The sequence below is a fragment of the Athene noctua genome, chromosome 6 (genome assembly GCF_965140245.1).
Source record: "Athene noctua chromosome 6, bAthNoc1.hap1.1, whole genome shotgun sequence".
Classification (NCBI taxonomy): Eukaryota; Metazoa; Chordata; class Aves; order Strigiformes; family Strigidae; genus Athene; species Athene noctua.
Window position 1 is genome coordinate 32,033,774 of NC_134042.1, and position 26,425 is coordinate 32,060,198.

Genomic DNA, 26,425 nt, shown 5'->3' on the forward strand with positions numbered 1-26,425 from the left:
TCTTACAAAGGACTGTTTGACAATCTTCCCAGCAGGCAAAAAAAGAAAAGACCTAATGTAGCAAGTTCACAGACTTTATGTAGACTTTATATAGCAGCTGGTCTAATGACCTCTTTCACCAAAGTTTGGGTAGGAGACTGAGAAGAAAGATCCCATCTGTATCATCCAAAGAATACAAATGGCATTGAAAAAAGAATTTAATGATGTTTCTGCAAAGCTTAGAGAAATAAAAATTACAGATGCGTTCAAACTGAAACCCTAGATTCTGAACAGTCTGAGCTTCAAGGCAGTGAAATTCTATATACAGACATTGTGACTTGAGTTTTTCTGTAGAGGAAAGGTTCAGAGGTCACTGAATAGAAGAGTCCAAAACATGATGATATGTCTCAGTTCCTTCTGTGGTCACTACTTCACTCTATAAAGTTTCCAGTCCTCTAAAGCTAAAGCAGGACATTTCTATTTAGAGAACTGGAACTTACAGTAGCTCTGAAAGTACATTTTTGCATCATCATTTTGCCATTTTATTTTTATACCCACTTTAAAATCTCATGGCCTCAAAAGCCAAAGAGAGCACTAGTCTCCCTTTTTGTTTCATCTGGAATACTCAGGAATAAATAACCATTGCTTGAGATGACATTATTTGGTCAATTCAGGTTTAATAGTATATTTATGGTCATTAGCAACTACCCAGTGTTTCAAAATGTAGATTTTTTCCTGTGTCAATTACTTTTAAGCTATCAGATATATTACAGGATGGCACCATATTTAATTTCTGACTCAAATATTCTGCAAGTGTAATGAACACGTCCATGGATGCTATATTTCTGCTTTTACGCTCAATCCCTAGTTCTGACTTTAAAATGTGGCTCACTAAAACATAAGAAATTTCCAACTGAGACACACCAGCAGTCCATCTAGCTAAGTGTTTTGTTCCCAACAAAGACAAGAAATTATTGCAGTTGCTTTTTGCCATCCATTTTCCCCTGCATGCCCCCAGCAGTGCCCAAAATGGTGGAACTAGTCATATTAGAGGGTACATCCCTTCCTCTTCTCTTTAAGAGAACCTGTTTAAAGACCATGAAATTGTGGAATCCTTTTTTGAACCTGCTAAAACTGTCTGCTCCACAGACACCTGTGGCAGCAAATCTCACTTCACTATCTGCTGTGTAAAGGAGTACTTTTTGTTATCTGTTTTAAACAGATATATTACTAACTCTAATGAGTCTCAGTGGTTCTTGGTATTACAAATGTGATTTTCATACAGGAATTTTCCTAATTCAGTGCTTGTTGTCAAGGCAGTGGGATTCAGGAGCTTCCCAGGTGAAGACTGGTGCCTGTGAATTTACAGTTAATTTGCTACAGGTACCTACACAAATCGTCTTAAATTTCCTTCATTATAGTGTAGCTCAATGATTTGTCAGAAGTGAGCCCAGAAGGTGACCAGAACAGCCACAGTGGATGTGTTTAAACATTCAGTGCTTAGACAGTCCTTACCTGTGCTTCAAAAGTAGTTGATTATTAGTAATAATAATGAATGCTATTGCTTTGGCAATCCTTCCTCCTTCATATAAGCCCTACACAGAAGATTTTAGTAAGTTTTTGGGGGGAGGACGGTTAAAGCTTGAAATATGTGAAATGAATGCAGAAACAGATTTTTTTTTTTTTCTCCCTCTTGAATACAAGATGGTTTTCTGCTTCACTGGAACAGAGGAGGGCAATATCTCCCAAGAGGCTCAAAAGCCTTGAAGATAATTGCTGCCAGGGTGGGTTAGTTTAAGCCTGTGTTTGGATAGAGCATGTGGCAGTATCTCTCAGGATGTATGGTATTAGGAAATTCAGTTCATTTTGATTGAACTAGCAAGGAAAGGATTTCTAAAATAATATTATACAGTAAACAAACTCCACTGCTGTGGGCTGAGCTCCTTCAAGCTCTTAGGAGTCAGTAAGTGTGTTATCCTCTGGAATAACTGCAACTGTTTCATTTTTTGTCCTTTAATATTTCAAACCACTTTTTGAATCAAGGTCAGCTATTTACTATAAAGGGTCAGAGATGTCTAGAAAGACCTGGAGTGAAATGTCTGATAAATTCCTGGCAAATCCAAACTGAAGGTGGTGCTTGTGTATGGGGGGGTGTGTTTGTGTGAAGGGTCAGGTGACTTCCCTCCTTCATATTTATTCTACTCCTCAGTGCCACTTCTGTTGTCTAGGCTATATGTCCAGAATAACACAACACACATGCAGTAGCCCAAAGAGAGAAGTGGAGTAGAGAGGGCTTTGCGCTATAAGAAAATTTCTTTTGTGCGATCAGAGCAACATCTGCAGCTATTTGAATTCTTAAAATCCTTTTTCTAGGTTGCTTATAGGCTCTGCTGCCATTCACATATCCATAACACGGAGGATTTTGAGTTTTTTCCTCATCTGTTCCATAGGCATCTTTCCACATCTGCATGTGTGGATCCAATATGAAATGAAACAGGAAAGTGCAAGCCTGTGCCTGCTGTTATGCATGTATAAAATAGGAATATTTCCATGGCCATCAAAGCTGATTTGCTTTTTAGTTCCCTTATTTTAGAGCTCCCCTATATAAAAAGATTGCATAGAGGTCAGAACAGACTAGCAGAGGTAAAATTACTGAAAATACCATGGAGTGGATATAAAGTTAACACTGGCTTTCTACCCTTCATCAGTGGGTTACAACAAATATATGGCTTATTAGCAAAAGTGTAAGTAAAGAACCTGTGCCTGTAGTATCTGAAATTTTGGTGTAGAGATAGGTCAAGATCCAAGATTTCCCATGCTTACAGAGATACTTATGTTAGGGACCTACCTCAGTTTTTAGTCTAAGTGAAAAACCCAGCAGCAAACCCCCAAATCCCTTAGCAGATCTTCATATGAGGTCCATTTAAAGTACCCAGAGGTCTACACAGAAAACATAAAAGAGTGTCTTCCTACTTGATTCATGCAGTGACCTGAATAGATAGAGTGCTCTGCAAACAGAACGAAACAATAATTGCATTTTTGAGCAGGCATATTTTGCTGCCTGTAATAGCTTAAAACTCTATTTCACTTTTAAAAAAAAAATACTTCTCCCTCTGGCCCTCTCTCAGATTTTATTGTGCACTGTCTCTCTGACTTCATGAATTCATTCAAGCTGTCTAGTTTTGTATAAGCACAAAATGCTGGTAAGAATATTGCTGTGATTCCTTGCAATAACGACTGTGCTGAAAAGTAGCACAAGGACACATATTGATAAGGAGTCTGTTGCCTGAAATGCTTTGGCACATGTCAGATGGAATTTGCTTTTGGGCTGAAGGCCAACTCCAGGCTTCTGCACCTCTTAGGACCCACTTAAAAGCTATTAGGAGAGTTTAAGTGGTGTGCGAGTCTCTTGTTGGCTGTCTGCGCAGGGCTAAAGATCACCCACTGTGAAGCATTAATGGTAGAGGACTGTGTTTTTTGCTTTACTGCTGGTAGGTGTCATTCGTGGGCCTGCTGGCAATTTTGATCTCACTGATGCAAGCACACACAGACCTCAAAGGCAAAGAGGAGAAGTGGAAAAACAAAGCTGAACTGCTGTCTGTGCTCTCTTCTATCTTTGTCAGGATTCATTCAACATGAAGGCTTTGAACTTCCTAAGTGAAATAAGCTTAGGAGATCTCTTTAAAAAAAAGTTTTAGAGCAGTTATTGAGAAAATATAATGACAGAAACTTTAGGACAGAATACCAGGGGATTATTCTGCTATGAGCTGCTTCTTCATAAAAACATATAGAAGGCAGTCTCTTTTCTGTCATTTTGTACATTGTGGAGAAAATTAGACTTATTGTCATTACTGTATCCTCTTTCCTCTGTTCATGGTCAAGACTTGTAATGCTGTATAGCATGTGAAAATATTCACACAGAATGTTCTGTCCTGCAGCCATCAGCATGGGGCAGAAGAAAAATTGGCTGGAGCAGCACATATCAAGCTTCTGGAAATATGATGTCCATTTGGCTCTGCTTTGTCTTTGTGCACCCCCTGTATTGGCAGCATCTCTGCTCCTTCAAGGAAAGAGTAGAGCAGGAGGAACACTGAGAAGTTACTTTAATTATAGCTGCAGATGTAAACACCATTTCTACTTCTGCTCTGTCTTTTCTTCCCCAGGGAACTGAGCTGCTGCCAGAAATTAAAGGCAGCTAGTAGTTCCTTGGTTGATGTAAACTGTTGCAGCCAGTGTTTAAACATGTAGTCTGTGTGCTTTCATCCTGCAGGAGCAGTGCTCTTGCTGGCTGACGCTGTCTTTATTTATTACTTTGTGATCCCTTAAGACCTCTCATGATCTTCTTGTGGTTTTAATTCCATGGCTGAGAATCACTGGGTTAGAAATGTTTACTATTTCTAGCTTGTTCTTATTTCTTCTTGTACCTAAACCTGAAACTGTCCTGTGTTAAGTTCCATGCAGTCCCATGCAGCCTCCCTTTTTCAAAGCACTTTAAAGTTAAATGAGAAATCTGAATGACTGCTGGGGAAAAGTGATATTGTACCCTTTCACCAAAGGAGAACCAAACCAGAGCAAAGTGCTAAAAAGGTTTGATCTTTGCCAGAATCAGTATTTAGGGATTCATATTCCCATTGCACCAACCAAATTCTTTAATACCACCACTGATCATATTTTCCTCAATCCTTTCTCAGACATGTGCTTGGCCATCAATACTGAAAAGGGACAACAGGACCCTCTCACTGAAAACAGTTATTATTATACAGTTACTGGAATCCTGAATGAAAATGAGGAAGGGGAAAAAAAAAAAAAAAAAAAAAAGGCAAATCTAAACAAAAGTAACTGAAGGAAAAAAAAAATTTGTAAATGGTCCATATCCTTGGTAAACTGTTGTCCCCTACTGTCTCTGGTGTTTCTTTCCTCTCTGTGCTCTAAGGGAAATCACTGGATGTTTTTGTGCTGCTATAAAATAGTTACTGCTATATCTTTAGTGTTTTATATTGCTGTAAAATCAAATTTTGGATTCTAATGATATGTCGGAGCAGAAGGTGTTTCCTGTATGAAGTGCTCTAGTGTCATTCCTGGAGTAGTGAGAAGATTACACTTTCTCCACTTGTACATACAGAAAAGTGTAATTGGATCACCAGGAAAAGATAACAAATCTAGATACTCAGACACTTGTCAGGCACTATTGATGCTGAGATATTGTACAGTTGATAAATAATTCAGCTATTTAGCTGAATAGGGATTTCAGAGGCTTAGCTGTACATTCTTCATCCATCATTTTAATATCTTTCCCTTTGTCTGTTAACTGGCTACCTGATGGCAATGATTTAAAAAAAAATTGTTTGATAACCTTCTGTTTGCCTGTTACAGGTGCAGTGTCATATAAGCAAGATCTGTTCTGTAGCTGGGGAACATCTTCTTTTGTTGAGTGGACCCATAAGTGATTACTCCATACATGACAGATTCTCTGAGCGGTTAGGGTGCAAACAACTTTATTAATCTTTCTTGATAGCTCCTTAGCAGTGTTTATGGAGTAGTTCTTAGTACTGTGAAGAAGCAGCATGCTAAGTAATATTAAAAGGGGAAGGAGAGACCTCCATCTGGCTTTGCTGGAAAGATGAACATATGATGACACTTTCAGCTTTATTTATATCAAGGTGCCTAAGAGGTTGACGGGCGGCTAGGGTCATATTTTCTCCCTGGGCCATATGCTACAAATAGGGAAGATAAGAATATGGCAGCCTACACTCATTTGCGTAAGACTAAATGAATGATATCCCACAAGATAATGTGACACCATGCAGAATCTCATCAATGATGTAGCACCATGCAACACATTTAAAATGTGTCAAGATGTTGTCTCCACAGAAGCAATGTTTAGTCACTTAGGTCACTAAAAGCAGCTTTTTCAAATTATCCACAGACGTCTTGCCAGGCTGCCCACATATCTCTAGATAAAAGCAAACTGTTTGCTTCACAGTGTAGAATAATTTATAGGTAGGGACCAATTTGCTTGCAGAGAAACAGCAGGTTGCCTTCATTTTTTCTTAGTACAAAATGCATTATGCTAAACACAGTACAGAACATTTGTGTTCCAAAAAAGGAAATATTTTAAATTAGTTTAGTAATATTAGTTTTTCTCAAACAGATGTGTCCAGTTTCTGTCACATAAAGCTGTAAGCCTCTGGAAAAGGGTCAAGAAAGCAAACAAAGAATATCGTTCTTTTCCTTTTACTGTGTTAAGTGCAGCTGTCCAGTGGCAGATAATTCCACGACAACTTTCACAGTTTTGAAATGTGGAATGTAAACTCTATTTTATGAATACTTCAAGAAATGAAATTGTGTCAAAACTTACTTTTTTGGTTAAAAAAAGTGATTTTTTTACGCTTCCTCTATCTTTTTTCTCTTTCTACCTTATAAATGATCAGAAAGCATTGGACCACAGGCACATTTTGTATTGAAAACATAATCAAAACAGACAAATCTCCATTAAAGGTTTTGGCTCTGGTGAAATCATAGATTTAAATAAAAATGCATTTTGTTGAAATTTGCCAGATAGCTCCTCAAGATTCTTTTCATCTGCCATTTCCAACTTTCTCAATCCAGCTTTACATCATCACATAGTACATTGCTGAGTTTATAGAGCCCTAGATGAGATCCATTAGAACTATTTCACCTAAGATATGAGATCATTTCTTTGGGGATGAAAGACTAGGGAATTATTTCACTACCATATTAAATAGATCATTCTCACTTTTTGACAAATTTGTTAAGTTTTAAACAGTGCAGCATTAGACTGGTGAAAAATTAGACTCGGCCTTGGGGGAAGGTTAATAAAGACACCAATAGCCCTTTGCTAGTAGGTGCAATACTCCATTTAATATGAGTCCTGGAGGTTATCATCTGTTCCTCTTTGCCTACTGAAGTGAAAATATCATGATGGTCACCATCTGGAGTAAATTTTCCACAATCAGCAATTTTATAATGAAAGAAGGGATATTTCCTTATAAACACATGCTTGGGCTATCAATAACTTTTGGATGCCTTGAAGTCCTACACAACTCAGAAGCTCATGTTAGTTGAAAACTTGGAGTTCTGCGTGGTTCCTTCTTCTTTGTATTCTGTGAAGGAGTCCTACCTGCTTGTGCACAGGCAATTAAGTTTTTGCTTTTTAATTTGCCATTTTCACTCTGACAGCTACAATTAGATGAAATAGTAGTTTTTGATGATTCTTACATTAGAATTCAGGACTCCACAGGCATAAAATCTTCAGTGACAGTTTTCCATTTCTAGAATTCTCCTTCTGGTTCTGCCAAAAGCTGAAATAATCAATAACAAAGAACTGTGCAAGATTAATCTGCGCAGACAGGTATTCATATTGGACTGAGTGGTATGAGAAACCAGAAAATGAATTTGGATGGATAGCACAACATTGTCCGCTAATGCAGCCTGCAGTAGGCTGTACACTGTTTCTTTGGTGTTTTCCATTACATGTTCTAGTCTTTTCTTTCTGGTTTTTTTGTTACTAAAAAGAGTCATATTCCCTGACATACATTGGCTATGACAAAAATTGTATTGACCTATAGGGAATCTGTGTGCACACGCAAGAATTAATTTTTTCGTCACAGACCGGAAAAAGAGATGATTCTGGGCTCAGAGGTTTATTAATTATCACAGGTGATATGGTCTTGAAGTTATGCAACATCAAGTTTTGAGAACAACTTCTTTCTGTCAGAAATAAATAACTGTTAACACAGGAATGAAGTTGTGTTAGCCTAGGAAGTTTGTATTCTCCACATCTGGACTTGGCACTTCAACATCCGCTTATGGGCAAGTCTGAGAAGCTGAGTAGGATTGTGTGGCACAGCACAGGGCCTGGCTGGATGACTGGCAGCCTTGAATTCATGGCTTCACCTGAGGCATTAATGTCGTTGTTCTTGTAGCTCCTTCAGTCCTGCTTTCTGGAGTACAGTGGTAACTCTAGTGATTATGTCTTGTAGTTTATTCTCTCTTTTGACCTGTCACCGGATCCTACTAATATGTAAAAGGAGAAAAGTCTGCTGTAGCTGAGCTGTATCACTCACAAACCTCTTTCTTCTTTTCCACTACTAACTCTCCTTTCCCCGCTCCCTCTTGCATGTCTCCTTATCCCTATACAACGATCGCACTCTGTAGTAACCCACGAGTAAAAAAAAGTCTTGAACCATGAAGCACATAAAATTTAAGTTGGGAATTATGCTCAGTACTATAATATAAAAATATTAATTTTCCCAGAAACAAAGTGATCTACTACTCATTTTGTCAGGCTTGCCAGAGATACTGTCAAATAAACCAACAATCACTGGCGATCTGTGAGGAAAGATGTGTGCATGTGTGTGTGGATGGACAAAGTGGGAAGAAAACTAGTCCCACATTTATTTATTTATTTATTTGTTTGTTTATTCAGGGGAGAGAAAGTTTCCTGCTGTCTTAGCTCCCCCTCCTGGCGGTCAGGAATTGGTCTCTGTCATGTTCCTGTTGACTGACATGAACCTGTACACGACCCAAATTTCCAAAGACAAAGCTTTTGTTGGTTATAATATCATGCCTTTTCAAAAGGGATTTCCTGAAGCCTGCATCCTTCTGGGAAATGTATCTGCTTAATAACTTGCAGGAATGTGGCTGGAAAGAGATGAAAGGCTTGGACGAGTGGAAGGTTAGAGAAGAGCAAGGGGAAGAAGGATGGCAAATTACGTCCTTACACCCATTGCTGCAAGGTATACCACTATCTAAACTTTCTTCTGCCTCTACCAAGGCAGATCCAAATCCATTTCACTTGCCTCCATTAGGCTGCCTGATCTGAGCTACTGAGAATAATTAGAAGTACAAATTGAGAGGCAAAACCAGAAACATCCCAATCAGAGCAGGAAAGAACATGAGAGAAGAGCTCATTTATGTACATTTGCTGAATCATTTTGCTAACAGTATTGCAAAGGCAATAATGTCTTTCTCTGCCAAAATCTGTCCATATAGACTTAATAGTGTACAGAGACACTTTTAACGTTTCCTTCCAGTGCTAGCTACCGATCATTATCCTGACATCAATATTCACTTCAGAAGAGGGCACCAAGGATGGTTTCTCATATTCCTCTTCACCTCTTTTTCTTCCTTCTTACCTCTTCTTCTTGCATAATACACACCCATAACTATGAAACAGCCACAGCAGCAAGCACACAAAAGGGCTTCCTGTACATGCATTTTGGTTCCTTTGGGTCATTTTCCCTGTGCTTTTGATGCAGAGATTATAGGCTTATATTAAATTTTGAATGGGATGTTCAAACCCAAGTAACTCATAGAGAAACATATACAATAAGCCATCACCTAAGGCTTCTAAGCAGTTAAAAAAAAAGCAGGTTGTTCATTCATGTGTAGATGTGAACTTTACTTATGTGAAAAAAAGAATTTGTCAGGTGTTATTCCATAATTATTTTTGTTACCAGATGATAGAAATACAGGGACATTTTTCTTAAGCACTAGGAACTCTGTACTACATTTCTGAGGAATAGAATTATATTTGTTTTCTGGTTGTCATTCAATTCCAGACATAATAGCTTTGTATTTACTCTATATTATAATTCTGTAGAGTAAGATTATGACTTGATTATGACCTTGGTCTGCAGTAAAGCCAAGAAAATTTATGCCAAATGATTTTGTGCTAAATGAGAGTCACTAACTGGTAGTAGTGAAAAGAGTAGATATGACCATTTGGTTTTGGTTTTGCTTGCCTTTCAATTTATGGTGTATGACGCTTGGGTCAGATAATTTCTAGGAAAATTAGTGCTGAGTGGTTAGAATATCAGAGAAAAAAACTTGTATTCCTAGAAGCTATTTTTGATTATTTTCTGGATTTCTTGAAGGAAAGAATAGCCAAGCATTGTTAATTTTATTCCTTCTCAGACTTTAACAGCCTTAATATAAAACATGGGAAGACTAATGAAGACAGACAACTTGTGTTCAGGAGCACAACAAGACCAAGACTCCTGTGCTTATAACATAGGGCTGTAAGTATTTATATGCAGGCTCTACTCTCATATGCTATCTCCTCCCTTTATTCTCTGTTATCTCCCCTGAACATTAATAGGTTCTCAGGCAGCCACAGGGACTTTGACTGCTATGCCTGGGACTGCATATTTGGAAGACCTGCAGCATGAAAGGTTATAAGGACAGCCCTGAGGGCAGCTTTGGATCTTCTTTAGACACCATAGACACAGCCACTGAGGCAATCCTGGTCAGTGAGGTAGAAAAGAGTTCCATAAGCAGTCTGCTAGTGGGTTGTCGGGATTTTTTCCCTAGCTACCACAAATCTATGATTGAGTGGCATTTTCAGTAATGTATTAATTAGAGAAACATATTTGTTTATTGCAGCTAAATTATGTCATGGCTATGCACAGAGGGTGAATAAAGCTTGAAGTTGTGTGGATAATTCTGACCAGTGAATGGGAGAGTAATAAAATCTTCACCTTCCCAACTTGCAGCCAGATATTTCAGACATTAAATACCTTTAATCAAAATATCTTAAAGGAGTTGTTCAGTTCCAGTGTTGAACACAAGCAAAATTAAAATTTGTATCCAGTACACAAAGCAAGAATTATTCTTCTCCAGCTAACATTAGTCATGCCAAAAGGGAATTTAAATAAGGAAAGTCTGAAAAAAGGCAATGAGGTAAAGATGTTGATTAGAAACACCCCTTAAGATACGAAAAGGAACATTTCCATTTATATCAGGAACTCAGGCCACTAAGCCAAATTTTCAGACATGGCCACCTAAAACTTGTGCATATGTTCTCATCTATTTCAATGTGCTTTTCTCAACTTTATTATATTATTCCCTAAATCCTAATGGGATTTAATAACTTGGCTGCAGTAAGACAGGAAATGTCCTAGACACTTGGAAGACGTGGCTTGTTCTCCGAGGAGGATATAGTGAGAAATAATAGAAATCAAGTGTACAGGGTAAGGAAATAGAAACAAAAATGACCAAGGTGATGACGGGCAGATGTGTTATTATTGAGGCATTTTCTTTTGGTTTCTTTAAGTTAATCATGCCAAGATTCCCTTGCCCTCATCTTCTCTTCCTAGATTGGTATTTAGAGCTTTCTGCCTTCACAATAAGCAAAGTAACTGCGACCTATAGTTTATGAGTCAAGTCCCAAGATTTACAATCATGAAAGCTAAAGAATACCCTTAATTCCTTCACTTCCAGAATTCTGCTTCTGCAAATGATTAGTTCATTTGAAGAGACACTCATTTCAGTTTTTGTAAGAATATTGAAAACAGAGCGCTTGCTTTAGGAAGCCAACATGGCAGGGATGGAGAGAAAGCTGAGTTACTCTACCTGCCTTTAGTTTTGGCAGTTTATTAAAGGAAAAACTGTTCCAGCTTTTCCAGCCTTCTGGAATTTGCAGAGGATGTTTTCCTTCACAGAGTTTCTTTTCTAAATCAAGCAGGTTGTTCAACTCTTCAATCTTTTTAATGCCTTTGGGGAAGAGACTTCTAACACAGGGACACAACTCACTTCTGCATTAGGGTCTCTGAGATTTGCTGAAAAATGCTGCAGCTATGACCACTACTATGAGTTATTATTAAACGGTTGTAAAAGACTACTGAGGTAAAGCTTTTTCCAACAAATGTATTTAAACACATTCAGTTGTATCCTTGCTTCCTCCTTCCTTCCCTCTGTCACACCACAATCAACACTGAAGTCATAAATATCTAATTAGATTTGTCGCTGTTCTCTTGCTTAATACAATCAACAATAGTTACCAATGCATATTTTCTGTACCAAGTTTTATAGTATCAGTTTATTAAGGACTGATAGCTGGAGATTAGGATACTGGCATTATTAAAAGGACCTGAATCCCTTTCTCACCATCATAATGGGAGAAAACAGTAGGAAAGCTTTAACAGATTTCTAAGGCCAAAATCTGTGTAATGATAAAAAGGAGATAAACTTCAGAGTGCCAGCTTGCAAAGTGCAGATATGCTTAAGTGACTGTCCAGTCACAGATCTTTTATGTGCAATATCTAATGAGAAGTGCTGTGTGTTTCACCGAGTTTTCTGGAGTCATCACTGAAATGTTTTGTTCAGGTGCCACATTTGTGTAGGTGAGAGGTGCTCTAGGCAGAGTTCTAGAATAAGGTGAATGCATAAATCAGTTTTAATATGATGTTCCCTCCTTAGGACATTCCCAGCAAACCAGGAGCTGCAGCTGGCTGTGGCTTTATGTCTTCATCTGGGCTTCTATCATACTCGGGAGCCAAATAAAACCTAATCATCAATCTGACTTAGAATTGAAAGAGAGCTCAGTGCAGAGTATTGGCCCTGTGAGGAGGTATAGACTCTCTCTCCCCAGTGATGGGAAGGGAGTGAGAGAACCACTATTATTGCTCTGTGTGGTCCCAAGGATCTCAGAGGAGGCTCTTGTCCTTTCTTCATGTCCTTTCTTATTTTAAAAAGACAGTGTCATGACAGATCAGAGCAGTATGATCTAGATGGGAGCCAGGCTATATTAAAGGCAGATAAACTGTCACACTTAGGCTCATGTTAAAATGTAATCCTGTTAGAGTTTATCTACAGTATCACGTCATCTTACATAATTGAAAAGAAACCACTCTTGTCTGAAATATGCCTGTGAGAGAGAAAACCGTGAACAGTGGGATAGCAAATGTTACTGTTACACACAACATGCAATATAGGCTGCATTACAGTATACATACATTTACCATTTTAATTCATAATGATAAGCTACACGACTTTTCATGGTCTCATTTTTGAACTCCATCTGTTCTACCCTTGAGGCTGATACCTGATGATGCTCCAAATAAATATAGTAATCTACAAGAGCAAGGTTGCAAGGTTATAACAGTTTGACTCCTGAAGAATCTTTCTATACTGTCAGTCCATGGGGTTCCCAAAAACAGCATCTGGGACTTGTTATGAACTGCACAGCTGTAACAGAAGAACAAGCTTTCATACACCTATGAATTACATTTCTTTCTGAAATGCCTGGATGTTGCTTAAACTGCTTAATTAAAGACAAAAATATTTGAAAACATGGTTTCTGTTTACTGAGATTCTATTTTCCTGAAGTCCCATCCACTGAGTTTTGATCTGGGTAAACAAAATCTGGAAAAATACTGTGCTTATGTAACTGCAATTCAGGACTCTGAGATCTACACATGCATGGTACTTGTCAAGGTTTATATCCTTCATTAGGTTCCAGTATGTAAAATGCAGCATTTTTTTTCAGTCATTGGAAACAACATATAACAAGACAGGGTAACGTCACACAATACAGTATCTTTCATTGCATGCGTTAGAGAGTTAAATTGCTTATGATCTGAATAATAAATAGTAGCTGGGAATGTAAAAGTTAAAAAGTACGCTAGAAGCTGAAAATGTACATTAGAGAATTCATCTATACTAAAGCTAACAAATTTGTTTATGTAGCCATTCACAGACAAATGTGTAGCAGAATTAAAAGGAGTATCTCGCCTTTATGGTTTCAAAGAAAGTGCTCTCCTGCAAAACTGCTGTAGTTTGAGCTGACATCCTAAAACAATAACTTAGCAGATGTGAGCCTGTTTCATTTAGTGGAAAGCTAATTCTGAAGTCTGTTGACAGCACAGTTCACATCGGAAACAACATCAAGATGAGACTTTTAGCAAATACATGCCTTACAGCAGGATATTTTGTATTTGTGGATTACCATACTTATTTAAAAGACTCTCCTCATAAGTAGTTAATTCACTGTGGTGAGGTGTAATAATCTGGCAGTGTGCATTAAGTTGGAGAATATACATAATGGCATTACAAAAATAGAAGCAGAACATTCCAGAGTCTGGTAGGAAATGAAAAAAACATAGAGTGTGATTAAATAATACGGCCCAGAGCCTACTCTGTCAGGCATCAGTGAATAGCATTCATTGAAGTCAGTGGTTCTGCAAAAGAAAGAAAGTACCTGAGCAAAAATTTCCAGTTAAATGGTTTAGTTTTAGGTTTGCAAAATGTGTTAGTTTTAGGATTTGAAACAGACTGTGGGAGGACAAAGACTGGAGGTACAATGTGCCATCACAAGTGATAGGCTTAGCCTTCATTGAAGTCACTGAAAGTCCTTCAATCACTGCAATGACTTTGCATCAAATCTATTTCAAGACTATTTAACAGTAATATTAAACTAATGTTTAATATTAATGCATTTTTTCTCCAGAAAGCCATAAAGAGCACATCCTTAGAATAGTCTTCCAATGGCCTCGATCTTCCCTATTAAACATTTCATGCTATTCAGCTTTTTCTTTTCTCTTTTCTTTTACAGGCAGGCCAGATCTGGCAGATAGCTGATATGAGGACTTTGCTGACTTCAGAAAGCTGAGTGTAACACCAACAGACTTCAGTGAAAGGAGATATTATCCCTCCAAGCAACTCATACACAGAAAACTTTTGGTAGCTTTAAATTAACCTGTTGCTCACCTGCAAAGATAAGGCTACTGTTTCTTTCAGCACACATGGAGGAAGGCAACAAACTTTGTAACCCTGGCTAATAAGACTGTGGCTTTCTTATCAAAAGTAGGAGGTAGGCCAATTATAAAAGGATTATTTTATATTTAACCTCCAGGACTTTAACTCTAGCCTGAACACTGGACATAAATAGAAGCCAATTTTAATGACCTGAGATTTTGCTACCCGTGCTTTATTATTGTTATCAGTTCTTTACCACTTTGGTACTTCATTTCTTTAAATTAGAAATGGGTTCGTGGACAAGAATGTTGCCCACAGATTGGGCTGTTCTCATGAAATCATGGCTTATCTTTTCCCTGGGGCTTTACATGCAGGTCTCCAAAACTTTGGCCTGCCCAAAAGTGTGCCGCTGTGATCGAAACTTTGTCTACTGTAATGAGCGAAGCTTGACCTCAGTGCCTCTTGGGATACCGGAGGGTGTAACCGTCCTCTACCTCCATAATAACCAAATTAATAATGCTGGATTTCCTGCAGAGTTGCACAACGTCCAGTCTGTGCACACAGTCTACCTGTATGGCAACCAATTGGATGAATTCCCCATGAACCTGCCCAAGAATGTCAGGGTTCTCCACCTGCAGGAAAACAACATTCAGACCATTTCTCGAGCCGCCCTTGCTCAGCTTTTGAAGCTGGAAGAGCTGCACCTAGATGACAACTCCATCTCCACTGTTGGTGTTGAGGATGGGGCATTCCGGGAAGCCATCAGCCTCAAGCTTCTGTTCTTGTCCAAGAATCACTTAAGCAGCGTACCAGTAGGCCTTCCAGTGGACTTACAAGAACTTCGAGTAGACGAAAACCGAATTGCTGTCATTTCAGACCTGGCCTTCCAGAATCTTACAAGTCTGGAGCGTCTGATTGTGGATGGCAATTTGCTTACTAATAAAGGCATAGCTGAAGGCACCTTCAGCCACCTCTCCAAGCTCAAGGAATTCTCAATAGTGAGGAATTCACTGACCTACCCTCCTCCTGATCTTCCAGGTACACATCTGCTAAGGCTCTACTTGCAGGACAACCAGATAACCCATATACCACTTACAGCCTTTTCAAACCTCCACAAGCTGGAACGTCTTGATATTTCCAACAATCAACTCCGGATGTTGGTAAAGGGGGTATTTGATAATCTCCACAACCTGAGGCAACTCACTGTAAGGAATAATCCCTGGTTGTGTGACTGCAGTATTAAGTGGGTAACTGAATGGCTCAAATTTATTCCTGCTTCCATCAATGTACGGGGTTTTATGTGCCAGGGACCGGAGCAGGTCCGAGGTATGGCAGTCAGGGAGCTCAATATGAATATGTTATCATGCCCCACCACCACTCCTGGTCTGCCACTTATCATCACCCCAGTCCCAGCTACAGCCATACCAACTACATTAGTTCCCATCTCATCAGTTCCTCCTCCAAGTAGCAAATATAATCCTCTCACTCCCACCATAGCCTCACTCCCCACTGTGCCTGTCAGGGAGGACAGAGAAAGGGTGACACCTCCTATATCTGAACGGATTCAACTCTCCATCCATTCTGTGAATGACACTTGCATCCAAGTTAACTGGATGTCCCTTTTTACCGTGATGGCATATAAACTCACATGGGTTAAAATGGGCCATAGTCTGGTAGGAGGAATTGTTCAGGAACGAATAGTTAGTGGTGAGAAGCAACACTTGAATTTGGTAAATTTGGAGCCCAAATCCACCTATCGGATTTGTTTAGTTCCACTGGATACTTACAACAATTACCGAACTGGAGAAGACACTGTCTGTTCAGAAGCTACAACCAAGGCTTCCTTTTTGAGCAATGGCAGCAACATCCCCTCCAGCCATGAGCAGACAACTTCTCAGAACCTGGGTTCCCCATTTCTGCTGGCAGGGTTAATTGGGGGTGCAGTGATATTTGTCCTTGTGGTCCTGCTCAGCATTTTTTGCTGGCACATGCACAAAAAAGGACGTTACACCTCCCAGAAGTGGAAATATAACCGGGGCCGTCGGAAAGACGACTACTGTGAGGCAGGGACCAAGAAGGACAACTCCATCCTGGAGATGACGGAAACCAGCTTCCAGATTGTCTCCTTAAATAATGATCAGCTCCTTAAAGGAGATTTTAGACTGCAGCCCATTTATACCCCAAATGGGGGCATTAACTACACAGACTGCCACATCCCCAACAACATGCGATACTGCAACAGCAATGTCTCAGACCTGGAGCACTGTCATACGTGATAGTGAGGGAAGATGGGGGTGTCTAGGACAAAGAGAAAAAACTCTGGAAAAAATAACCCCCCAACAACAATGAAAAAATTACATTTGATAAATGTTACACAGATGCATTTATGCATTTGAATACTCTGTAATTTATACGGTGTACTATATAATGGGATTTAAAAAAAAGTGCTATCTTTTCTATTTCAAGTTAATTGCAAATGGTTTTGTAACTCTTTGCTTTTTAAATCTTTAAAAAATATTGCTAAGTACTGTACAGGGTTGTAGAATAAGAACCCAATGTCATGGCGAAGGAAAGAATGACTCATTCTTCAAACATTAACCACTTTGCTGTCGAAGCTGTCTGAGGGATGTTAAGTTTCTTGGTGTCCTGTAGTACAGGAAAATAAGTGCATATTAAAACAGGATTACTAGGAATGGACAAAAGCAATTCAGATAAAATGGATACAACCCTTCTCACTTGAACCCAGCAGTTGCTGTTGAGCTTCAAACAAATGGAAATACTTCCATTCCCCTTTGTCAGTTCTGCATTTCCTACCTCCAACTGAAAGCTGGAGTTCTGAGTGCTACCAAAAAGGCTGCTTGCTTGTTTTATTACTTTTCTCCCAATATACTTGGAATAGGAAAGGTAGACAAAGCTCAGTGTCTAACTCAAAGTGACCTTGATTCCTATTTGCAAAAGCTATTCTGAAAATGTCCCCCAATACTATATACTTTTATAATAGAAACTGTTCCTGTTTTTCATTTTGATTAAGAAGCTTTAGGCATTCTCTGACCCTTCGCAGTGGGAGATGAAGGTTATCAGTATGTAAGAGATAGCGGTCATTAAGTTGGACCTCTCCTTAATAGAGCAGCATTTGTTGACACAGCATGTTCAGGTAAAACCTGAATGACAGAAATTCTGAGTGCTCCCAGCTTTATAGTATTCTTGTAGAACCTGGAATCTAAAAGTGTAAATTGCTGAAAACATGATGCAAAATATGATGCTAATGAAAAGGTTGTTACTGACTTTTATGTTTCAAGCTCTGATTTAGGGATCTGAGTTATGTTCAGTATGGAGAAGTAGGAAAAAAAGACAAACAGAGAAAAAAATTAGAAAAGTCTTAAAAAAATTTATTTATTATTGGAAAGGCCTCTGGGCCTATTGTGAACTGAAATATGTTCAGCAGGGAAAATCATGTATAAATTCTGTTTGGGGTGTTTTTTTTTCCCCATTCAAGTATACAGTGACAGACATTAACTCAGCATATGATTAGCTGAGGAATTTTGAGAACACTGTCCCTCTGAGTTACCCTTCTTTTATCTTAAGCTTTTGGAAATTTTCCACAATGATCTGTGCTTTATAAGCAGTAGGTAGGCTTAGATTTTGGGTTTTTATTCCCTCAAATTCTTTAGCTGGAATACGTTCTGAGTCCTTGAGCTTTACATGCAGTATGTGAAACATCATGTTTGTATTAAAACTATGATGCTACTTTCAAGATTATATAATGTTCCAGCCACTCCATTGACTCTGTGACTGCCAAGAACTCTGGATTTCTTGCCAGCTCAGTGGTGGAACCTAATTCTTCCTTTCTTTCAGTTTGTTTGTTTTTTAATGAGGCTCACTTTCTCCTAAGCTTGGGGACAAGAAAAAGTTCACAACAAAGAGAAAAAAAAAGAGAGACAAAACTTTCCTGAGGGAGTAGGGAACCGAAGAGAAAACATTTTAGTTACCAGCTAGGGACAAGAAGAAACTATTAGAGGTGGATTGGAAGTAAAGGCTGAAGAACTTTCACTGTGGAATGCTTAGACTTTTCACTTTATGAGGCTGCTTATGTTGGGAGAGAGGGTTTTAATCCTTTCCTTTGCTCTTTTCACTCAACCCATTCTTGAAACCCAGCAGTCTATGAGTGTGCAGTTTCTGAAATTCAAATGGCATGATAACACTCATTTTCTGCAATGGCAAAATAAATCCAGTTATGATTGATGGCAAAGTACAATCATTGTATAAGGAACTGCAACCTCACCCCAACAACATTTATAATCACATTTTGAAATTCCACTCTATATTCTGTATATTTGCTATTTTCTCCAGCCATAACAGGTATTTTAGGCAACCTGTGTGGCTACTGTAGTAGTTAAGTCACTGAAATTTTGTTGAATAAAAGGCTGCCATATGATTTCAAATGGTGTAATTATAGGTAGACACGTCTATGCAAAGTGGTTTTTTTCTGTGACCTATTTACTGAAGATTATGATGAGAAGGTTGATTGATACCTTTGTTTCTTCAACATGTTTTAGGCACCAAAGCCCACAAGACAAGTAGCAAATAGTTGTGCTTCTGCACGCTTCCATTGCATGCTGGAGTTTGTTTGAAATTAAATAGAGTCAGAGATTTCCATTGGGTGTGGATGTAATATTTAATTTCACTGAAACAACTAGCTGTATGTTTGATTTCAAAAGGCATCCTTTGAAAGTATGCGCTTACTAGAGTTTCATACTTCAGTGACTGATGATGGAGGAACATTTGTCCTCCTTGATGAACATCTTCTGTTCTAGGCCTCAGGATACCATAGTTTCAAGATGAGCTAGGCGCCTTATATGTAGCAAATTACTTATTCAGGGAGTTCAGCCATACTGCAGGTGAATGATCCACAAGCCCAAAACTGATTACAACGAATATGGTTACTGTCCTAATAGGGTGAAACCGGAAGACATTCACAAACTCTTCACTTTGATCTTGGATGATGAAATGTTTGTATCTGTCTGTGGACTATTACTCACTTACCTAGATCAAAAATCAGAATGATATTAAAGATAGCATAGTTTATGCTTCTTTTCTGTATGAAGAATAATATATATGTTGGTATGGGATATTGACACTTCCTTTTATATAAATGTTCTTCTGAAAAAAAGTAGCAAACCGCTTATAACAAAATTTGCGCATAGAACTGGGAGAATTATCTAAAAAAAATATCACAGTGGTAGTCAACTGAAAGGTCGTATGTTTAATTTGAAAAATGTTTCTCCCAATTCTGGTTGCTATCCAGCGGCGAAAGAGTTAGTGTATTTCAACCTACAACACAGTTTGGGACTTTTCAAAGTGCCAGTGACAGAAAGAGCTGAGACATCATTTCAGGTCACATCTAGATAAGTACATAATGAGGAATTTTCACTAGTTAAAGTATTCAGAAAAAGTCAGAGTTAAAATGGTCTTTTGACTATGTAAAGTTTAAGATTAGGTTTTCCCTTGGGCTTCATAAAAATGGGGTCATCTTCACTTGTTGCAAATGTTTGACCAGAGATACTAACTAAAGGCTGTAGAGCAGAAGCCCCAAATGTGTCTATATGCAACTCATCCAAAGTGTTCACTTCCAGGTCCTGATTTGAACAGGTGCATTGGACCTGGGGGCCCATGTGTGGTTTACGGACAAAATCTCACCCATTTTCCATTGTATACTTCTAAGACCTGACATAAATGTACAGAAAAGATTGGTGAGTGAAATAAGAGTTTAAGTGAAATTATGTTAAAGCAGTATCATAACACTGCTGTGCCCAGTGCTTGGGTTCCTTCTGAAAACTTATTTATTACAAGACCATGTTCTCACGGATTCTGTCACTATAACAAGTGCTCCTTGCATGTACCTTGCTAGCAAAAACAAACAGCTGATGAATGTGTGGACTTTGTGTTGACAGGTTCTTACTGGAGACATTATTACTGAATTTATTTATAAGAATATTTAGGGATTGGGTTACTTTGGACTTTAGCAGTTTTCCCTGTTTACCAGTAAAGGACTACAATGAATGTCACATAAAACAGAAAAATGAAGTAACATATGCTATTTGCTACTAGAATAGTTTAACTATATTTTTCTCTCAATCATTTTCTCTTCTCATCAGAGAAAATTTCTCCCTCTGAGAAATGTATCAATTTTAATTTTAATTTTGCAAGCAAAAGAACTTTATACATATTGTATTGTTGTTACGGTTTTAAGGGTCTACATAAGGCACTTTATTAATGATGTTGAAGTGAAAGTTCAGTCTCAGCTTTTGACAGTGAAGTGGTTAATTCCCATTGAATTCTCCATTTATAGTATTTCTTCACCTTAAATTTAACATGGAGATATTAAAGTTTTTTTCTTTAGAACATGAGAATAATGGTTTTACTCGATGACTTTCCAGCACAGTGGAAAAACAAAACAGAAATGAGTGCCAAAACCAAAAGTTAATGGCTCTGAGCCTCATCAAATCCTGCCTGATGCTCTCTTCTAAACACAGAGATAATCTTAGGAAGCTGATGATCACTCCTTGCCTGAACTCTACTGAACAGGGCACTTCGTATCCCAGATGATACTACAGGCAATATTGAAGCATTTGGCATTAAACTTCTGTACAGCAGTGAATGTCTTGCTCTTTAAAAGGACGCTGGCTAGTAGTCCATCTGGAAAACTAGTACAAAAGAGATTTGGCAAGCTTTTATTATACTGGGGGTCTGTGGAAATGTGCCTCATAAGAGCTGAATTCTGATCATCTCAGAAACAGATAAGGTACTAACAAATTGTTATCATCACTTGGTCCCAAATATCTGAAGATGATCTTTCATAAAATTGATTTTAACTGAGACATGCACACTTGATTCTGTTCTGTGTTTAGTATACTTTCTATTTTTAACATGGAAAAATAGATGGTTTGAAGTCTGCATTATCTGTTTCCTGCAATCTACCATGTTGCACGCATTGTTAACTTCAAAACTTCACTATACACTATATATTATCTTGTTGACATATTCAGTAAAGAGTTATTTAAAAAAATACAACAATCCTGCTGTATTTATATGAGCAAGTTAATTAAAATAAGGATGTGATTATCTGAAAGGGAAAACAGAAAAACAAAAGTATCAATCTTCTGTACTTTCATTCCTGGAAAGATTTTCAAATGTTCTACTGTATGTTCACCCTCTCTTCAGATTCTAAAAGGCAAATATTTTAATCTTCTGTCTCTCAAAGAGTCCAACCATTTGCTATTTCAATTTCTGAGATTTAATCTTATCTTTAAAACATTATCTCATTCTGATATGCGTACAGGAGAGCTCTGTAAAACAAGAACAGATTGTGTTCCAGTGTTTGCAATTAATAGGTACGTTTAAGCAGCTACACACTTCTGTAACAAATATATGTATGTGGAAGCTGTGACCCATTATATGCTTAGTCATTTGATAAATGCATTTGACATTCATCCTTGACAATCTTAAACCTGCCTTTTACCTATTATTTAATCTGTTTCCTTGAAATGAAATGTGATTTTTTTTTCCCAATTCTCCCTTAAAAATTGTTCTTGAATTTTCAGAATGCACAACATTCAGACATAGGCCTTAATAAATTTTTGTATTATCTTATACCTAACATATATGGTAATATATACAGCATATATAAAGAGATATTTTAGCTACTTAGAAATGAAAATTATCCCTCTTCTAGCTACATATACAAGAACCAATTTTTGGCTTTGCCAGAACCTGAAATACTGAGTGTTACAAGCTATATCACTTCAAAGATTAGAAATGTAATACTGCTGTCACAATTCTTCTATAAATTACCTTATTCTCTGTTTTAACCCTGAATATCAAGTAAAACTACCAAGAGCTGCTGTGTAATAAATCCACATCCAGGCCACCCCCTTAATATGCTTCCCTGAGCCTGATGTTTCTTCTGAGCCAGATCAGACCTTGGTAACTAAATCTTCTTGCCTTACCACAGGAAGGTGGACATCAGAGGTAAAGTAAATGATAGACAGATCATCACATTGTGATCATTTATGTATTTTTGGCAAAAATAATGGCTTCATCATATTCAATCGATGATTTTGTTTTCTCAAAAAAAAAGTTGGCAAAGACTGACTACTTAATCAGATGATCTTTTAATAGCCACAAATTATTAATAGTAGGAGAGATCAATATTTACTTTTTATAGTTCTAAGCTCAGTTATCTGGAGCTGTTCACATACATGTGCGTGTGTGTATAAATTCCTGGGGTTGTGTATAGAGGGTTTAGTTACAAGGAACTCCAAAAGCAAGCACACAGAGGAGTATTTTTTGTTATTGTTCAGTCAACATTTTTTAATATTTCACTATAAAACCAGTTCTATCTAAGACCACTTATAGTGCCACATGGAGAAACTACATTTGGTCATTAAAATATGAAACAAACATTTTAATTCTACTTGAAGTTCCACCGTCACTGAAGGTTCAAACTAAAAATCACTAAAATACTTGTATTATGCAGGTAGAGACTTGGTGAATCTTTTAACAATAACAATTGGTGAATTTTTTAACAATAATTTGCATTCCTAAAACAAATTAGTTCACTGTTACAGTGAAATCGTGACCCCACTGATTTCAACTATAAAACAGGATAATTTAGGAATAATACATATTTTAGGATTATTAAAAACATCCAGTTTTACACATTGTATAATACGTCACACTATGTGTTCCCAAATTAAATACATCGACTGAGTAAGGCAGTAGACCTGTGTATCAGTTTTGAAAAACTACGGGAGCAGTGAAATAAACTTTACAGACAATATGAGGAGAGAGAAATATGTACTGAGCAACATTGTTTAATGTAAAGCCACACAAGATACAGACATTTAAAGCCACAAACAGGCCACTGAGCATAGCAAGAACGTTCTCTTACACATAAATGCACACACACTTTCTGCTTACAACTCTGTATTATGGCTAAGATATGTGACTGAAAAAATGCATGTATGAATATTAGGAGTTTATAGCATAGTTACACTTTGGTGGGGACACCTTACACTGAATAAGTAGAATCTTGACTGTGCACTGGACCTATTACTTTTCTCTGTGTCAAAAGGATTCATATACAGAAGGAAGTAACAAAAGAAGAACAAACATCATGCTGATTACACTATCTTGTTTTTCTAAGTGTGGAACACCTTGAAGAATGAAGACAGTGTACTACAGAAAATCCAACTCAAATGCATGTGTGTGTTTACAACTTTACCATGCTCTGTGAGAAAGCGAGAAGTCTTTGTGGTGAATACTAGTCAGAGTGCTAAGCTGAACATGACCATTCTTGAAAAGCACAACTTCCAGAAAGATTCTGTTAAAATGGTGTATTTCTTGAGTGAAATCAGTATTTCCAGTCCTATAGATTTTGAGCAGGTGATCACACAGATAAATAAAATTCTTTGTGATGAGAATTGGAACAATGTGTCTAAAAAGATACTCCTCTTTACTGATATTTTATGGACATGAAGGACACATGCATATGCTCTATACGTATACATTTGTGACATACTTTAATATTTCCTTTACACTTTTCAGACTCTTCAGATGAGATCCACTTCTAACACATGTACAATATTCCAAAACATTTAAATCCTCAGAAATTACTGGAATGCCTTTCAATTAATACATTCAAAGAAATGTGATGAAATGAGTATTTATAGAAAGTGCACAGTACTTTCTTAAAGCTTTAAGTGTGGTTAAAAAAAAAAAAAAAAAAATAAAAAGACAACTGTTAAACCAGAATAGCTTTGTATTCCTATTTAGATGATAAGTCCTTCCAAATTGTAGCACACTCACTTGAATGTCAAACTTTGTTTTGACTTGAAAGTCAAATGATTTAAATGACAGTATTGTAAGTTTGACCTCATACACCTTCGCAAACTGGTTTGTGCATTCATAGTTCAGGAACCAACACGTAATTCATTGCTCTCTGACTTACAGAGTGAATGTTAAAGAGTTTTTCCCCATTAAAGAAACATGTTAACAAAATTTAAGAGTTGGTGTGAAGTTGAGTACTGCAGTATATGTTCATGTGAATAATTTCATTTATTCAAGCAGGTCATTAGTATGTCTTTGTAATGAGGACCACAGAAGCAAGGCATGCACACGTTAACTCTGTGTCATCTTCAAGAAAACCCTTCTCACCAGTACTAGGCACTACTCCTAACTGATAGGAAGCATATATGACTGAGAAATATAAACTAATGGAAATGTGAGAAAGGGGAGATATTCCAAATTATTGCAGTTATTCTAATAATATACAGTTGAGTACTTTAAGCAATTAAAAAGGTAGTGAAGCTTTTCATTTTAAAGGTCCCTAGCAAGCATATATTTTATTTCCCATTCACAAGAAATTAGTTTTAGGCAGTTTTTCACATATCTGCATTGTAGGTTAATTTTGGAGACAATATTTTCTTTTTTTTTTTTTCCTGATTACAGGGCGTAGCACTAGTTTCATGGTATTCTCAGATCTAATTGGTCATGATGTTAATTTGGAAGTCCGTCCATTCACTGATTTACTTTGTCACCTATGAAAAGTTTGAGGGATAGGCTACTTTATGTGTGATACTTAACTTCATAACAAGTTTGCAGTTAATATATTTCTGTAACTTTCTGCTTTGGTTTTGACTTTCCTTTTTATAATTTAACATTATGAACAAAAATGGAGTAAATTTAAAGCAGAGAAAATTATATTTATTTCTTGCTACATTTATAGCAATGGTAAGGCTGTTTTTTTAGCAGAAGACAAAATTTAAGAGTGCTGAGTTAAGAAATCTTAAACAATTTTGCTATCACTTTTAAGTTGAATTAAATATTTTTCAACTTTTAATTACAGTAGTCATGCTGAGAAGTTGAGCTGCAAAGACTGGATAAACCTAGGTTTGTGGTTATAGGAATTTTGTGTTTATAGCTTCAGTTTTATAGATTATTACTAGTAGCTGCACAAAGAGAAGGGGACAAATGTCTCTTCTTTCTTCCTGAAGTACATCAGATTCCCTTCTATAGTGATCAAGGAAGAAGACAGCTATTTCACATAAATCTCTTCAAAAAACAAGGTGTCTAGAACAGAAGGAAAATAACTGGTGTCAAGGCATTTTTCTTTGACTACAGAAGCTGGCAGATGCAGAGCTGGATCATTTTATGAGGGATGCAGCAAGTAAGAGGTGCTCTGCATCATTATATAGGACCTCTGGTTTGTACAGGAGCCTGATAAGGTACCTTCGCTAGGTGTATCTTCTTGGAGGTCTGTAACAAAAGGCACAACCCATGCTTATAAAAGCAAGGAATGATCTGAGTTTAATCTTGTTTTGTGGGTCTTTAATTACCATTTCCTGTAAGTCCTGGAGTTCCATGTACACCATTGTGTTCAAGGAGTGGGTAACAAGGCAAGTTTGGAAGGTCACATTTTTGATGACTCCTTTTATCAATGCAAATATTAATAAGGTGCCTGCAAACAAAATTCCAGACCATAGCAGATGTGATCATTTGTGTTAGGGGTAAGATCAGACATTTCTACTTTCAGTTTAGATGTCTATTATTTTCTCCATTATTCCTTGTCCAATTAATTGTTTTCTTAACATTTCTTAACATTTGAAACTAAGTTAGTACTATTGCTTATTTGTCACAATGCAAGGAAAAAGTTTCTACAAAACCATTATACCTGCAAACTGTGATGAAAATTACCCAGCAAAGCTAAGCTACAGAAATGCTGGCAGTCCAGTGAACAATTTGTCATGAAGTGATATGGATTTTGTAATGTGATATCCATTCAGTTTATACCCAGACTATGAAAAATCCAGAGGCACTAATCTCATTTCTTCTATGTCACATCAACCTTCTCTAGCATGATTGGCTTAGAGGACAGATTGCTGCTTGT

The 26,425-nt window shown here is 37.4% G+C and overlaps 1 protein-coding gene across 5 annotated transcripts in view; it reads left to right on the top strand.

Moving 5' to 3' along the window:
* FLRT2 (fibronectin leucine rich transmembrane protein 2) overlaps positions 1-24,506 on the top strand; it is a 63,380-nt gene extending 38,874 nt beyond the window's left edge. For 4 of the 5 annotated variants that reach the window (XM_074910062.1, XM_074910060.1, XM_074910061.1 and 1 more), the window contains exon 2: positions 14,336-24,506. In XM_074910062.1, the coding sequence (XP_074766163.1) occupies positions 14,766-16,754 (1,989 nt within the window). In that variant the 5' untranslated portion in view covers positions 14,336-14,765 and the 3' untranslated portion in view covers positions 16,755-24,506. Of the gene's footprint in view, positions 1-8,672; positions 8,739-14,335 lie in introns of those variants that run through there. The other variant, XM_074910063.1, reaches the window with a different exon arrangement.
* The last annotated feature ends 1,919 nt before the right edge of the window (positions 24,507-26,425 follow it).